The sequence below is a fragment of the Curcuma longa genome, chromosome 11 (assembly GCF_044706935.1).
Source record: "Curcuma longa cultivar G26 ecotype Majalengka, Jawa Barat chromosome 11, ITB_CL_G26_1.1, whole genome shotgun sequence".
NCBI classification, from domain to species: domain Eukaryota; kingdom Viridiplantae; phylum Streptophyta; class Magnoliopsida; order Zingiberales; family Zingiberaceae; genus Curcuma; species Curcuma longa.
The window spans coordinates 6081468-6097958 of NC_133871.1; the positions used below are offsets into that span (position 1 = coordinate 6081468).

General features: G+C 38.4%; 2 protein-coding genes across 2 annotated transcripts; one reads left to right on the forward strand and one right to left on the reverse strand.

Annotated features, from left to right (window-relative positions):
- Window positions 1-1143: 1143 nt before the first annotated feature.
- On the reverse strand, window positions 1144-5164 carry LOC141839153 (uncharacterized). Its single transcript, XM_074726833.1, has 5 exons — window positions 4090-5164; window positions 2343-2400; window positions 2142-2225; window positions 1931-2072; window positions 1144-1690 (listed from the first exon to the last, which is right to left on the reverse strand). The coding sequence occupies exons 1-5, from the start codon at window positions 4592-4594 to the stop codon at window positions 1298-1300; spliced, it is 1182 nt and encodes a 393-aa protein (XP_074582934.1). The 5' UTR covers window positions 4595-5164; the 3' UTR covers window positions 1144-1297.
- A 5248-nt stretch (window positions 5165-10412) lies between these two features.
- On the forward strand, window positions 10413-16438 carry LOC141839906 (plasma membrane ATPase-like). The gene is made up of 16 exons (XM_074727762.1): window positions 10413-10558; window positions 11751-11870; window positions 11945-12181; window positions 12271-13032; window positions 13115-13237; window positions 13340-13444; window positions 13522-13666; window positions 13753-13917; window positions 13999-14237; window positions 14319-14351; window positions 14434-14515; window positions 14620-14780; window positions 15004-15177; window positions 15538-15720; window positions 15810-15991; window positions 16100-16438. The coding sequence occupies exons 1-16, from the start codon at window positions 10502-10504 to the stop codon at window positions 16194-16196; spliced, it is 2865 nt and encodes a 954-aa protein (XP_074583863.1). The 5' UTR covers window positions 10413-10501; the 3' UTR covers window positions 16197-16438.
- Window positions 16439-16491: the final 53 nt, after the last annotated feature.

Here is a 16491-nt window from a genome sequence, read left to right on the forward strand (position 1 = left end):
AAAAATGATATTCAACTGGAAATTCTGCCATTGGATTAAAACTAATAAGCTACCGTGGACCTTGTTGGTTCTTGAAGTCTATATATCATTACTTGAATAAGGCCAGGACATGCATTTTGGTTTTTCCTTTTCTACCGTCCTTTCTTTTTGTTTTCTTTACCTCTGTTCTTCTTCCTAATTGTTTTGTTTTTCAGCTGCTGTTTCAATCTCCGGTACAGATAACAAGTATAAAAAAACAATCTATTAATATACTTGTGTTTAGAACTCAATAATTGCATGCTTTCCAATCTATTTCTGGTATAAGATGATGAGTGTAGCACATCAGGTTTGTTTTCCGGTGGTCAAGAGCACAATGGATTCGAAACACTTGTATCAGGAGGTTTGTTTTCCGCACGATGTGTGGTTAACCGTATCGGCATTTTCTTGCACCTAATGTTACTTTGCTGGTGGACAACATGATATGCAGGTTGCTGCTGTGGCTTTACTGTGTGTGCAAAGAGAACCAAGTGAGAGGCCATTGATAACTGATGTGCTACTTGCTCTCTCATTCCTCTCCTTCCTATAGAACATGGAAGGACAATGAGAGTTGCTAAACCATTGTAAATTGTGAGTTGTTCTGGCTACTGAAAATACATTGTAATTTGTTATGTAATATAATCAGTAAACTCTTTTAGAGGAAGTAAAAAATAGCTCTTTTTTGGTATGATCGAGGTCGATTTAGCTTTTATACAAGACTGACCATCCAGATTTGTATATGATCTATTATGGCTTTTATACAAGAAAAAAATAGCTCTTTTTTCTGGCTACTTGCTCTCTCATTCAAGTTCTGTAATGACAAGGAATCTAAGAGGAGGCTAATCATTAGGAAATGGCTATACAGTCCAAAAAGTCTCATCGCATAGTGCACATTTCGGAATTGTTTTATATTCTCACTAAACAAATCCCTTTTGTATCAATAACAAATTCAGAGCAAACTATTCCAAGTAATCATCAGATCCAGTCGCCTACTTCCAATGATTGAAACCAGACATATCCCTGCTAACGAGATGATTTGAGACTTGAGAAATGGAAACTTTTGCAATCATTTTAAATTCCAACTGGAACAGTCCCTGAGAAATAATTATAACCATGTGTAGGCCCACATTGCTAAAGAAAGGTTTCCCAGTCTCATCCACCAGCACAAGAAAATGCTAAGCATAAATCTCAGACAATTTCATTTACATAGGTTGTTATATTCATGAGAAGTAAGCAGCATCACAGGTGTTCAGAATTATGGCATTTTTCCCTTACAAAAGAGCTACGAAATATTCATCTCCTCCACGGCTCTTGACAATTCCGAATCAATTTGTTCCGTCAGTCCTTGATCTAGTAAGTTCTCTCTGGCTTTGAGGTTAACGGTTACCGTAGCTTCGTGGACTTCGTTTTGACTAGGGGAAGCAGCTGTTATGCACTCCTCGAACCGGAAGCAGCTAATGAGGTGATCATTTGTCAGTCCAGCAGCCTGCATGAAGGAGTATACGACAGTTTGGCCCACGCTGCGAAAGCCTCGCCGAACCATATCTTTGCTTATGACATCTGCTTTTGGAGTCTTAGCAGGCACCTGACGCGGATAGCGGAATCTGCTGATGATAGGTTTGTAGTTCACAAAGCTCCAGCAGTATTTATCAAATGATCCAAACTCATCTATTATCTGTTAGAGTATAACAGAAAGAGGGTCAGTAAGATGAGCTATGAAGCAACATATAGCAAGGCTCAGATCAGTGTCAGTCCCCAAGATGATGTTCACTATTTGAGCTGTCATTGAGCATCAAAATTTCTAACGCAGATGTTAAGGTGCCGTTTTATAACAAAATTAAGCAAAACCGGCCGGAAAAACTATCAGTGAGAATAATGATAAAATGACAAGGAATGGAAAAGGGATGAGATGGACCTTGAGTATTTGGCGTGCATTCTCAATGATAGCTCGCAACTTTGGCTCCGACAAAAGGGAGCTACCAGTGCTTCCAGGTGCAACAATCTTCTTCTCATTCAACTTGGAAACTGCAACAGGATCGAATTCCAAGAAAACATCCCTGAAATAGCAGTACTATGAGCACTGAGTTAATAGTTAATTGTCTATTTTCTAACATTCTATGAAGTACCTAAATATCTGCCTTTTGGTGAGGATAACAGGCCATGTAAACTCAGCTAGAGCACCAGAGAGTACAAGCAGCTCAAATAATTTCCTGTGGATTGTTTATTGTACCAGACAGCAAGAAAAATCATACTATGAGTCTGTACACTGTCCCCTCTAAAGCTTTGATAGAAAAATTTGATAAAAAGTATAACCTATTGTAGCTTACTTGTCATCATGAACAGGAATCCCCCATTCTTCATCATGGAATTGAGCATAACATGATTCTGCAGCAACATAGGAACAAAAGAAGAAAAAAAGACTTTAGCTTTATTGCACAAGGAGTAAAGCAGCAGAGAGAAGATGGAAACACACGTCTTCACAGAATAAGCATACTATGAGATGGAGAAAACAATTTCAAGTCAGAAATAAATACTATAGTAATAGGAAGCAAATAGGAAGAAAACAAATCATGGTAGATTTTAGGTTAATGGATAAACGAGCTTGGAATGCCATGGACATGAAAGAGCTCACTTATTTGCTTGGATTCCACTGAGATTACACCCTATTTAAACATATTTTATGGGGAATGCAAGACATTCGTAAAATACCATTGAAGTAAAAGCCAAGAGTGTTGTTCTATTCATTAATAAGACCAATGCTCCTTGCCCGTGTAAGTATGATGCTTTCACCACGATGACTAATATTTATCAATAAAAGAGGGCCTTGATGTCAATCCAACCAGCATGTATTTAGCTTAAGAAAAGAAAAGGAATCAGATAAGTCTTTACCAACTCGATGTACGAAAGGTAAATCTTCTTGTCAAACTGTAATAGATACCCTCTCATGCTTTAAAATAATCACAAAAAATTTCACTGACAAGATACTAATTGGTTTTGAATGAATAGGCACCAAAGTACTACTGAGAGCATAAACCACACTTAAGTAAATTAAGCCGTATGTATTCCTTAAAAGATTTCTCATCCTAAATTTAATTCTTTCCAACCTCAAATTATGTGGCAGGGAAATTACTATACATCAGAATTTTGCCTTTTGTAGGGGAAGTCTACATTCTACACGTCTGACAAATGATCTTCCTCAATTTCAAAAAGAGTATGATGAAGCAATTATTGGTTCTGCTACACCACCATAGCAACACGGGCCAAATAAGTAGACTTTCCATTTTTTCTTCTCCCAAGATCTTGTACATAATCATAGATGTGACATTTTTGCAACCTCTAAGTCCTAACAAGTCATCAAATGAAGTGCACTGACAATGTACACTTAAAGGTATCTGCTCTCTTCCCAGAAAAATGATCACTGAAAGGTGAAGCATTTGTGGTACAGTAATCTATTTAAAAGATTTGTTGCCTCTAAGTTCTAACAAGTCATCAATGATCATGTACAAACATTGTACATTTAAAGGTCTCAGCTCTCTTCCTAGAGGAATCAATAGTTGAAAGGTGAGGCAATTGAGGAACAGTAACCTATATAAAGAAACCACGACAAAATCAGTGAAGAATTATGGACCACATTCTCCATTATATCTATACTTCTATTTGGCATTGTCCTTCTTACCTTGTCTCCGTGCACATTCTGGTGCCTTGATTTCCAAGCACTTTATGTTGGACAATTTTCACAATCTTTACCCAGAAATTAAAACTTTTTCTCTTACCCTTCCACTGGGTATCCTTGCAAGTCCTTATGACCATTGAAGTGTTTCCAACAAACAACTTGAAAGACCAACATCAAAATGGTAAGAAGTTCTCCATACTAACCAAACACTGGAAAGACACAAGGAAAAAGAGAACTCAACTGACAAGGAACCGATGGTATGACTCCTATACTAAGAGGTAATGTTTGTCATATAAGAGAACTCAACTGACAAGGAAAAAAGAGAACTTGGCTCAATGAAGAGATAACAAAAATCCAAGTCACCAGAGCATAGACGATCTCTCTGAACCAAAGAAGGTCACCTGTATTGGCTGTCACCCAAGCACACTTTCTCTTTCCATGCACAAGTTCTGGTAAAGACATGGCTGCATCATCTGGAACATTCTTCTCAGCCTTAGCCACAATCTTACTTACAGTAGGAATGCTCTGTCTCCGCTTGCTCATCAAGTTTGTCCTACCAATCCTTCCTGTGGAGGCTCGGCTGCAGAATGAATCTGTCGACGCATCTGAGGAGCAAGAAGCATTCATCGATAAACTTGATTGTAAAAGCCAATCATGCCTCCTAAGAGCTGAGGGAGCGCTTAGACTAGAACGAATGGGTGGCAGGTTAGCAGTAGGACTTGTAGCCTTCTTCTTCTTCTTATTCTCAGCAGCTGCAGCCTCTGGGCTCTCAGTTTTATTCAAAGGCTTCGAAGCTGGCTTTTGAGCAGCTGCCACAGACCTTGCCTGGTTTCCGCCAGGCACTAGGACAGGTCTCGCCTCAGAATCAGCCACATTGATGGAACGGACCTTTGGAGCTCCTGACATGTCTCCAAAAAAATCCAATTTGTGTCACAGTAAAACACCCTAGCTCCAATTTTGCTCAGAACACTACAATTCCCAAACCAAAATCAAAGCAAAGGTCGGACCTTTACAGCCACAATCTCAAGGCTATTCTCCACTCACCCCTGAGCGAATGCAATCTCCAAAATGCACGGCGAGATCAAAAGCCTCCGGAGCCCACACAAGCAAGGGAAAGAGAAACCATCTCGCTAGCTCAGACTGCAGACTACACTAGGGTTTCCGAGGCAGCAATCCCCGACCTTGTGTCCTTTGCACAAAGACCCACCCACCGCGAGGCCCGACGCAGCTCAAAATCGACGCAACCTCTTAGAAACAGACAAAAAAACACGCGCACATCCAGAGAGACTTCCCGAGAAAACCAGCATGTAGCCACGCAACTTTCAAATCACAACCAAAATCCAGAAAAATGGGGCACCGAATCAACTAACCAGGCGGCATGTAGAGGCGTAGAAACCCTAATAGACCCTTAAAAGCTCCCGATCTGGTACCAGAGAGTGGGGCGAAGCTGGAGAAGAGCCGCTTTCAAGGAGGAAGACAATGGCTGAAGAAAGAGAGACAAAGAGAGAGAGAGACGGGTATTTACCGGTGGGGAGCAGGTAGACGACTGGTAGCAGCAAGTCACCTTGCCGGCATGGGAATTTCTAGGGAAACTTTCATTTTGCCGCCAGCATGTTATCCATTTTTTCAAATTGCCCCTGTTTCAAAATCATTAATAACAATTAAAAAAATTAAAAAATTGATTAATTTAAGTTAAAGACGCTCAATAAAAATATTAAGCGATTTTCAAAAACTATTGGGGTATCATAAAAACGGTCAAACTTTAAGGTGTCAAACGAAAAGATTCCTTTCTTTTCTAAGATTCTCATTTGCAAATAAACACTTAGAATACAGCGTTACACCAACTCCTTAAAAAAATAAATTAAAAAAAAATCTGACGAAAGAAAGTAGTTTAATAAAGAACATTTTCCTGGAAAGGAAAATAGTATTTTTTTTTCCATTTAATGAAGTTTTTTTAGGCAGAGAATAAACAAAATCCCAACAATTATAATTGACCTACTAGATGCGAGGAGTCATTTAGAAATATATTAAATACTTTATTTTAAAAACAGCAAAGATAATTTTTTACTATAATTAGTCATACTTTCTTAAATAATCTATCTTTTTGTTATAAATAGAAAATGCATCTGTCTTTTTTTGGTTGACCATAATTTTTAAAATTTTTTAATATTCTAAATCTTCAGATTTTATAGATAATCTTTCATTTAGTTTGTCTATCGATTAAATTTGAAATATAGTTCACATATTATTATAGATCGGTATAGTAAAAAAAAAAAAAATGAAGATCCGATCTGATTGATCGGATTAAAGACTAAACCCCATAGCCGACAGGTTCAATTGATTGCCTAATTCCTCAGTTGACTCGCCTTAGCACCTAGCTTGGTTCTATGCCCGAGCTTCGAGTCTAAGTTGCACGACCGCGAACTCTGTGTTTGAGCTCCTCGCCTCAACTCGGTGTCCGACCTCTTGCTCGACTTCGACCTTGCAAGTAGTGCTCGACTTTGGCTCGATCGACTTCATGATCAAGCTCATACCCGACTCCTAGATCGCTCAATCGCCTGAGCTCCCCACTCTAGCTCAATGGCTAAGTGGCGGCTTGACTCCCGAATGAATTTGTAATCTCCTAACTATAGGTCTACCCCTCTATCAACTCAACCTCTCTATGTCCGCGCTTCTACCTAGTCTGCCGCTAGAAGGACACGTCCAATGATACAACATGACTAAATAACTAATGCAACATGGTCCGGGACTACACCGAGCATGGACGATATGACTCTTAACTACCACGGTGATAGGATATTCTCTTTATCAACGATGGGACACTCCCCAATGACTCCATATAATGAACTCGTCTCTCATGGGCGTAGGTACATGCACACATACAATCAATACTCTCCCTCTCTACATCTCTGCTTCTTTTATATCTTCAGTTCGTGGCCTGACTTAAGTATCGGAACGGTTGAGCCAAGGCATTCTGATCTCCATTCTCACCCTCCTTCTCTTTGCAGCTTCACAGGAGCTACACTGTCTGTGGGTTTTACGCGATTTCACCATTATCAACTGGTGACTCATATGTAAGTGAACACATATATTTAAAAATTAATCTTTAGAATATTTATTTTTATTTAAATTTAAATAATGATTTTCTTATTTATTTTTAAAATATTTTGCTATCGCGAGAAAATTATACAGGGTTTGCCGACCTTATCTCGATTTGAAAGTTAAGAAGGTAGGGTAAATGGTAACATTTTATAGAAATTCTGGAGCGGAATAAAAAATGGGCAAATTTAGAAACTGGGAAAGTGAAACTTTCTCAAAAATTGAAACACCACCAAACCTTACATTAATTTTCTTTTTTGGTGTATTATTTATTTATTTATTTTATAAAAAAATGGAAGAGGAGAAATTCTAATGGATTAATTATAGTTAAATAGCAAATCATTGGATAATGGACTAAGACAAGCTAACTAATTAACATTAACTAACATTTAAACATATTCAATAATTAGTGGAAGGATATAATAATTAAAAGTATGAGAAAATTAAGATACTCATGTCAATAATTATAATTTCTATAGAGAAAAATAGACTATAAAGCAATCAAAAGCTAATAAAGCTCCAAATCCAACAGGCGTTACTCAACCAAATCTAGGAGACGCCATTTCGAAACCCACCAAGAGTTGACCTTAAGTACTCTACTTGGAACTAATCTCCTCGTAATCACTCTGCTCCTCGTTTTAGATGATCAAATTTGTGATTTACTCTTTATGCACATTCAAAAGTCAACTTCTAAAATATTAGTCCCTAGTAAAATTCAAATTTTGATCATTTAAATTGTTCTTTTGAGTCTTTTAGTATTATATTGCACCATTCTTGTGAGGGCATTAGATTAGACTCTTGATAATTAACTTCTCTATTGTTGTTTTATTTGACTGATAATTTTAAAAGAATGTGTTTTGATTACTTGTATCTCAATGTATTGAAGGCCTTGTTTTCCTTAATGAAAAGGGATAAGGCTAAGAATGAATCAAATGTTTATCGAACTAACTTATTTATTTATGTTAATTCAATATATACGATATCAATTAAATGAAAAAACTTAATAACTCATTAAACTAGCTAGCTCAACTTGAATAACAATTTCAACAGCTTGATTAATTTTAGACTCTGACTCTTATCAAACAAATTTGAATCACATGATCAGCTGAAGCTGATGGAGGAACAAACTGCAAGGATCAGTAGAAAGTGACGCAGACTGAGAAATTAAACATGGCAGTCAACTTCTTACTCGATCGATCATTATGATGTGTTCAATAATACCATTTGATCACTTCAGACTTTCAGTACTCACTAAAAGTTTTCAAACGTTTACAGCTCTTTGTGGCCACATGAATATATGTGTCTGCATTATCGATCGATCGACTGGAGGGCAACAAAAGAGAAGCTAGTGATCCTGCATTCATAGTCAATATTCTTGGACCAGCACTGCATGCAATAATACAAAACCAATTTTGACAGTCATTCATACCTTTCATCTAATCATTTTCATCATGAAGAACAAATAGATAGCAGTATAAACCGACAGAGAGCCAACCTAAGGATGAGGGGCTTCACTCAATCCAAAGTTGAGAAACACAGTGAGATTCCCTACTAGTGAAATAGTGAACCATGGTGGTCAAGAAAGAGAGAGGAAGCATAAGGGAGAAGCCTAACAAAGCATCATGGTCTCTTCTTTTCTTTTTCTTTTCTTCTCTACTTGTGGTGTAAGTGGTGCCTTTACAGGTCCAAAAGGTGCCTGTATTGAAGTTGAAGACGAGATAGGAAATGGGTGTTGGATATCTAAAGTTGGCTCATGCATTACTCATCATCATCATCATCATCAATTCAATTATTTACTTTGGTCTTCTCTTCTACAATAATGCATGGCTACTTTTTCTGAATATCCGAAGGTGCTATGTGACTACTAATTAACTTATAGGACTTTCATAGACTACAATATTTTTCTATTCTTGTTTTGTTTTTGTTTGTTTGTTTGCTCGAATCGTTTGTTCTTGCAAGCTTCCAAGTTTCTTCCACTGTATATTATAGGCACTTCTCTCGTTGTTTGAATCGTTTGTCACCATCAAGCATCAGTTCATTTGGGAAGCACAATCCATTTAGCCTACATAGTTGCCATGTTCTAGATCAGAATTAAGCCTGAAGAGTTGTCATCTGGTAGAGTTACGTTCTTGTCGAGTCAAAAAGGCAGCTTGAAGAAATCAAACTCATGCAGTGCAGTTTCGATTCAGCTTGTACTGCAACACTGCACGCCACTCTTTTTCATGGTTGAGTGGAGTGTCAGACACCTTCACTCCCTTTCTCGTGCACGAAGCTTCCATCAATACGAATTTCAAGAACGGATCTATTATACGTAATCTTATCCTACTCACTAAGCATGGATTTTAATTTTAACCTCATCAATTACTGACTGTGCTGCTGATTTCTGTGTAGTAGCATTTGTGTTAAGTTGGGTCAAGTTTTAGGTGCTGTCTGACTCACTCAGCACTTTGGAAGCTGCAGGCAGGGTCATGCCTTGGCTCCTTCCACTTTTATGCCCACCATTAGGCTTATAACTTCACCTACCCGGCCTTGCTATAAAACGGCATCGGGTCGGTTTGATTCGACCGCCGACCACTCCATGTCTCGTTTGATTTAGAGGCTTGATCGGGCTAGACGATGACCACGTAGGAAATAGAATTGTAAGTGACAATGATGCATTGTTTTGGGATGGATCGTTGTGTTGAAATTGTAGTGTTTTTTGTGGCTTTTCGATTGTGTTTTAGGCCAACTACTCCACTAGTGGAGTGGTAATGGCAATTCAAATGCTTATCAATCTCTTCCTTTTTAATTTTAAGTTAAAAAATAAATTAATATATTTGGTAGAGAATCATATGAAAAATTATTTATACTTTTATCTCTAATTGTTTAATAGCCGAAAGAATAATGCAATTATTGTGGGCCCGTTTGGACTTTGCACCTCGGGCCCCACTTCATGATTTTCATGACTTTTGGATCTTCTTTTAAATGAAAAATTCAAATTGACTTTTGTTTTTTTAAAAAAAATTGGAAAATTGCTCTTCCAATTATTCCAAAGGTCAAGTAGGACTCTTTTATTCTTTAATTATACTGAAAAACTATTTAATATAGCATTAAATAAAAAAGGAAATAATTATTAAATGTGACGTGCCCAACATTTTAAACTAATTAATTCCAAAATAACACGGTTAACATTAGAGGGGGCCCTCGAATGGAAACCTTTTAATTATTTTCCCATAATTCCAAAATACAAAATATATATATATATATATATATATATATATAACATATCATTTACTCGACGTTGTAACGGTCCGAGGACCCGGTTTATCCGCATTAATAACTGGTTTGGACTGGTTACGGGGAATCGCAGCGCTTTAACAAACCGAGACGTTACGTGGCCGATACTGCCTGCGTCGGGAAGGCCGCCACAATAATGGTATCAGTTTTTCTGTAACGGAAATGGGGTCCAGTCTTTGCCAATGGTGATTCGACACGTTGCAAGGTAGGCTCGGCTGACCCTGCCTGCATGCTGGCAAGCGAGCGTCGGCATAGTATATTTCTATGCGGGAGTAGGTATCGGTGTTGAGGAACGAAGAGGACTATAAAAGGCGGCGGAGACACTTCTTCTCTGTAACGAAGAGGAAGCTTTCGAGGCTTCTCCTGTGGCTTCTGCTTTTGGTCGTCCGAGCGAGAGAGAGAACGAGAGTGCTGTTCTCTGCTCGCACACGGATCGAGATGGCGGGAGCCAAGGCGATAAGCTTGGACGAGATCAAGAATGAGAACGTCGATTTGGTATGTGCGCATTTCCTTACGCTACTCTTCTCGATTTATGGTTCTATCTGTAAGATTCAGTTATTGATTAGGTCTTATAAGCTTGTCTTATTCATACGTTTTGATTTTTCTTTGCGTGAACCGAATCGATCTGAGTGCGTTTGCCTTTGTTGTCTAGTTCCTCTCGGTTCTTGCCGTTGTTTGTCTGGAATTTCAAATTGCATTCGATACCACTTTGCTTTTTTTCCGTAAAATTTTCGCCCTTTTTTCCGTTTCATTTTGTTCTCAAATCCTAGTGTTTATGCTGGTTGAAATATGCTATTCTGACACTAGACAGGTGAATTTTTTTACCTTTTTCATGAGAAAAGAAATGATAAAAAGGAAGAAAATTTAAACCGGATGAAATGAAGAAAGCAAAGTTTGGTTTTCCAATAATAACTAGTATTAAATAGTGAAATTACTTTCTTTCCTTTTGTTCTCTTCAAATAAAAGCAGTAAATAAAAGTAGATGGGAAAACAATATAATATGATTTTCTTTGACTACTTTCATCCTTTGTCTGTTTACTTTGATATAAAAAATTGAGATGAAAGAGAAAATTGAGATAAACTATTTCATGTCTCCTTGAACTTTTGAGTGCGTTGGACTTTATCGTGCGCTCCATTGTTTCCTCAGCGTTCTTTGGATCCTCGATAAAATGTCATGTTTTCAATTTGTTCATCAGAATACACCATCTTCTAGTATTAAACACCATTTCGGTGTCGTTTCCTTTTTTTCTATTAAAATAAAAAATCTGTCCAAGTCTTAGCCTGATTGACACAAATATGATCAGCTATAAATTCTGGAATCATGATCTATAAATTGGTAGCGCTCATCATCAGACACCGGGTTCGTGGTGATAATCCGTAGCTTCTACCCTTGTTCCAGCGGTGTGCTGGCAGCCTTTTCTTCTACAGTCGCGTGATAACAAAGTTATCAACAAAAGTTTGTTTTTTTTTTTTAACTTTGTAGAGCTGACGATTCCATGGAATCGATCCCATTTTGATTCTTTCTGCTTAAGAATTGTGGTTTCTATAGCAAAAGTAGTTATATATTTTAAAATACAAATACAAAGAAGAACTTGCATTCTGGAGGAGTTAACTTTGATACAAAAGTTGGTTAGTCCCTAGGATTTTGTATTATTTTTGTTAATACATCTGTCTTGGTCAATCTCAGGAACGGATTCCTATTGAGGAGGTTTTTGAGCAACTGAAATGTACCAGGGAAGGTCTCTCTTCCGCGGAAGGAGAGAACCGACTCCAAATCTTTGGGCCAAACAAACTTGAAGAGAAGAAGGTTCAACTTTCCATTTATTTTATTGTACTGAACTTTCAGATTGAAAAAGATATACCGTTTCTTTTGATTTGCAGGAGAGCAAATTGCTCAAATTTTTGGGTTTCATGTGGAACCCCCTTTCATGGGTGATGGAAATGGCTGCCATCATGGCCATTGCCTTGGCCAACGGCGGTGGAAAGCCCCCAGACTGGCAAGACTTTGTTGGTATTGTAGTGCTGCTCGTGATAAACTCAACCATCAGTTTCATTGAAGAAAACAATGCTGGCAATGCTGCTGCAGCTCTTATGGCTGGCCTGGCTCCAAAAACGAAGGTACAAGCTTATAAGGTCCCTTGGGAGCTTTCTTGCTTTCCGGTAAATTCTGTTGTTTACCTACATTTTTGTCGATTTGATGCTTTCAGGTGCTCAGAGATGGTCGCTGGTGCGAGCAGGAAGCTTCCATACTTGTTCCTGGTGATATAATCAGCATTAAACTTGGAGATATTGTCCCTGCAGATGCCCGCCTCTTGGAAGGCGATCCTTTGAAAATAGACCAGTCTGCGTTAACTGGAGAATCTCTCCCTGTCACTAAGAACCCAGGAGATGAAGTGTTCTCCGGGTCAACTTGCAAGCAGGGTGAGATTGAGGCTGTTGTCATTGCCACTGGTGTGCATACATTCTTTGGGAAGGCTGCTCACTTGGTGGACAGCACAAACCAAGTTGGTCATTTCCAGAAGGTCCTCACAGCCATTGGAAATTTCTGCATATGCTCCATTGCTATTGGAATGGTTGTGGAGATCATTGTCATGTATCCTATTCAGCATCGAAAATACAGAAGTGGGATTGATAATCTCTTGGTCCTCTTGATTGGAGGCATACCAATCGCTATGCCTACTGTCTTGTCAGTGACTATGGCTATTGGATCCCACAGGCTGTCTGAGCAAGGCGCTATCACAAAGAGGATGACGGCGATAGAGGAGATGGCCGGTATGGATGTTCTCTGCAGTGATAAAACTGGGACACTAACACTCAACAAGTTGAGTGTCGATAAGAACCTCATTGAGGTCTTTGCAAAGGGTGTTGATAAAGAGTATGTGGTCTTATTGGCTGCAAGAGCATCGAGAACTGAGAATCAGGATGCTATTGATGCTGCCATGGTTGGGATGCTTGGAGACCCAAAGGAGGTAGTACTTTATGTGATGCTTTCTAATTCTTATTCTTCCATTGATTTTGCTAGGTTTAACAAGCGTTTGATATCAAATACAGGCTAGAGCAGGTATAAGGGAAGTACATTTTCTTCCCTTCAACCCTGTTGATAAAAGAACTGCTCTGACTTACATTGATTCAAATGGAACCTGGCACCGTGTAAGCAAAGGTGCTCCAGAGCAGGTATTTTGTTTTCGATATTTTATCTTATTGTCTGTCATAAGAAAAAAAAATGTCCACTTTTCGTTCAGTTTTGTTTAAGCATTAACTTCTCCTTGGAATTAGATTGTGAGCCTTTGCAATTGCAAAGAAGATGTCAGGCACAAAGTGCATAGTGTTATTGACAAGTATGCTGAACGTGGATTAAGATCACTGGCTGTTGCAAGACAGGTTGCTTTTCCAATCCATTAATCTAATTGTATTATATTGGATTTACTATTACTCACAAGTATTTTTCTATTTGACAGGAGGTACCAGAAAAGTCCAAGGAGAGTCCAGGGACGCCATGGCAGTTTGTTGGTTTATTACCTCTATTTGATCCACCTCGGCATGACAGTGCAGAAACTATTCGCAGGGCCCTCAATCTTGGAGTCAACGTCAAGATGATTACTGGTAGGAGAACATCTATTTCCCCTCTTCTTAATGCTGTCTTTAATTTAATTTCTTTATTGTTCCTGACATGATTTCTTCATATTCAGGTGATCAACTTGCTATAGCTAAGGAGACAGGTAGAAGGCTTGGAATGGGAACCAATATGTATCCTTCCTCCTCATTGCTTGGCCAAAATAAGGATGCATCATTGGAGGCACTTCCAGTTGATGAACTAATTGAAAAGGCCGATGGTTTTGCTGGAGTTTTCCCTGGTGAGCTTGATGACCTTATGCTCTCAACTTTTACTTTGGTTCTCTGATCTTAAAAATATTGATCATTTTCTTTCTGAGCAGAACACAAATACGAAATTGTGAAGAAGTTGCAGGAACGGAAGCACATTTGTGGAATGACTGGAGATGGTGTTAATGATGCCCCTGCTTTGAAGAAAGCTGATATTGGAATTGCAGTTGCTGATGCCACAGATGCAGCTAGAAGTGCTTCGGACATTGTCCTCACTGAGCCTGGGCTTAGTGTGATTATAAGTGCTGTCCTTACCAGCCGAGCTATTTTCCAGAGGATGAAGAACTACACAGTTTGTACCTAACTTTCACTACCTTGTTATTTTTTCTCCTTTAATATTTCTGATGTAGAGTTATGATTTTCTTCTACTCAGATTTATGCTGTCTCCATCACCATTCGTATTGTGGTAAGCATTGGTTGAAACTAACTGTCATTTTGGTGATTTTTCTTCTTCCTTTTCCCTCCACTTATAACTTAATTTCTTGCAGCTTGGTTTCATGCTTATTGCGCTAATATGGAAATTTGACTTTTCGCCGTTCATGGTTTTAATCATTGCCATCCTAAATGATGGTAAGTTTAGACAACAAATATTTGTCGTAACCATGCCCATCCCATCTTTTACCGTCATGCTTTTATTCTGATGGCAAGTTGCTAAGTTGATTTTGCAACATCAGGTACAATCATGACAATATCAAAGGACAGAGTGAAGCCATCCCCATTGCCTGATAGTTGGAAACTGAAAGAGATATTTGCTACCGGCGTTGTTTTTGGAAGTTACATGGCTCTAATGACTGTTATCTTCTTTTGGGCAATGAGAGACACTGACTTCTTCTCTGTATGTCTACACTGACTCTTATATGGCTCTTCACTTTTGGAAAATGCAAGATTGATTATACTTTAACTTGCTATACTTGAACTTTTAACATGAAATTCATGATTGCACATCATACAACTGCCTGTAAATCATGCTATACTTTAACTCGCTATGAATAATACAATAAGTAAACTAACTCGGCTGTGGAGATTAACATTATTTCTTTCCTTTGATATCTTCGCAGGATAAATTTGGTGTCAGGTCATTGAGAAATAGTGAAGATGAGATGATGTCTGCTTTATACCTACAAGTCAGTATCATTAGCCAGGCACTCATCTTTGTTACACGCTCCCGCAGCTGGTTTTTCATCGAACGCCCTGGACTTCTGTTAGTCAGCGCCTTCCTTATTGCTCAGCTTGTAAGATCCACCTTCTCTCATCCCTTTCACCTTCAATTTTGTTTCTGTTATCACTTTGCCGTATCCTTGTTGCTATTGCACATGGCACACTACTCTATTTGCTTTTGCGTAGGTTGTAAAATTTATGAGGAAAGTGGTTTACTTACTATCTCTGTTATTGCTAATTTTTAAGATCATGTTCAGTATGTAACCTTTTATTTCAAAAGAATTGTTTCTCTACATAATAAATTGATACTAGACATTGTCTATATAATAGAAATTGCTGGTCAGAATTGTTTTAGCTCAGACAAGATTCGACGAAGAAACTATCAATCATATAGATTTTTAAAATCTTTAAACTTGGTGTTTCGATTCTGGCAGGTTGCATCTCTGATAGCTGTGTATGCCGATTGGGGCTTTGCAAGGATAAAAGGTATAGGTTGGGGTTGGGCTGGTCTCATTTGGCTTTACAGCATCATTACCTTCTTCCCGCTCGATTGGTTCAAATTCGCAATTCGCTATATTCTTAGTGGAAAAGCTTGGGATAACCTCCTGCAGAACAAGGTTCTTAGTTTGTGCACTTGGAAATCCTCAATCCTATCGGCTAAGTTTGCACATTTCTTTCTGTCATTCTTATCTTGTTCAATTTACAGACTGCTTTCACCACCAAGAAGGATTACGGTAAGGAAGAAAGGGAAGCTCAGTGGGCAGCAGCACAAAGAACTCTTCATGGACTACAACCCCCTGAGACTGCCAACCTCTTCCCAGAGAAGAGTAGCTACCGAGAACTCTCCGAGATTGCTGAGCAAGCTAAAAGGCGAGCCGAAATCGCAAGGTGCCAATTCACCATATATTTTTGAACAATCTGAACTTTTCTTTAACTAAAAAAAAAAAGAGAAGCTTTACTGAATTCATATCTCCTAATGTTTTGGGAAAATTTTAGGCTTCGTGAGCTCCATACTCTCAAAGGTCATGTGGAATCAGTGTTCAAGCTCAAAGGTCTCGATATCGACAACATCCAGCAGCATTACACAGTCTGAGAACAGAACAAAGAGGGTGGTAGATGAAGTGAATTGCGACTGGAATGGAAGAAGCACACTTTGCTAGAGTAGGATGGGATGGCCATGCTTTTCTTTTCGTTTTTTTAGTTGAAGTATTGGGTCTTCCCACTATAATTGTGCCATGGTGTGCTCATAATGCCTGTGATCCAGGTTTGAAATGACTTCTCTATGATAAAAATGAAATTTTCTATAAAATTAATATTAATAACTTTGAACTTTGAGTTGTTTTTTTTTTCAATTTGTGGGCCTATCTTTTATACATCTCAATTTGCAT

Excerpts from the sequence above, each read along its gene's own strand:
- LOC141839153 (XM_074726833.1), bottom strand. The coding sequence starts at position 4,594 with ATGTCAGGAGCTCCAAAGGTCCGTTCCATCAATGTGGCTGATTCTGAG. Across the intron at positions 2,401-4,089 it reads TTGGGTGACAGCCAATACAG|AATCATGTTATGCTCAATTC; the intron begins GTGACCTTCTTT and ends ATGTTGCTGCAG. Across the intron at positions 1,691-1,930 it reads ATGCACGCCAAATACTCAAG|ATAATAGATGAGTTTGGATC; the intron begins GTCCATCTCATC and ends ATACTCTAACAG.
- LOC141839906 (XM_074727762.1), top strand. The coding sequence starts at position 10,502 with ATGGCGGGAGCCAAGGCGATAAGCTTGGACGAGATCAAGAATGAGAAC. Across the intron at positions 13,445-13,521 it reads CACTGGCTGTTGCAAGACAG|GAGGTACCAGAAAAGTCCAA; the intron begins GTTGCTTTTCCA and ends TCTATTTGACAG. Across the intron at positions 15,178-15,537 it reads CCTTCCTTATTGCTCAGCTT|GTTGCATCTCTGATAGCTGT; the intron begins GTAAGATCCACC and ends CGATTCTGGCAG.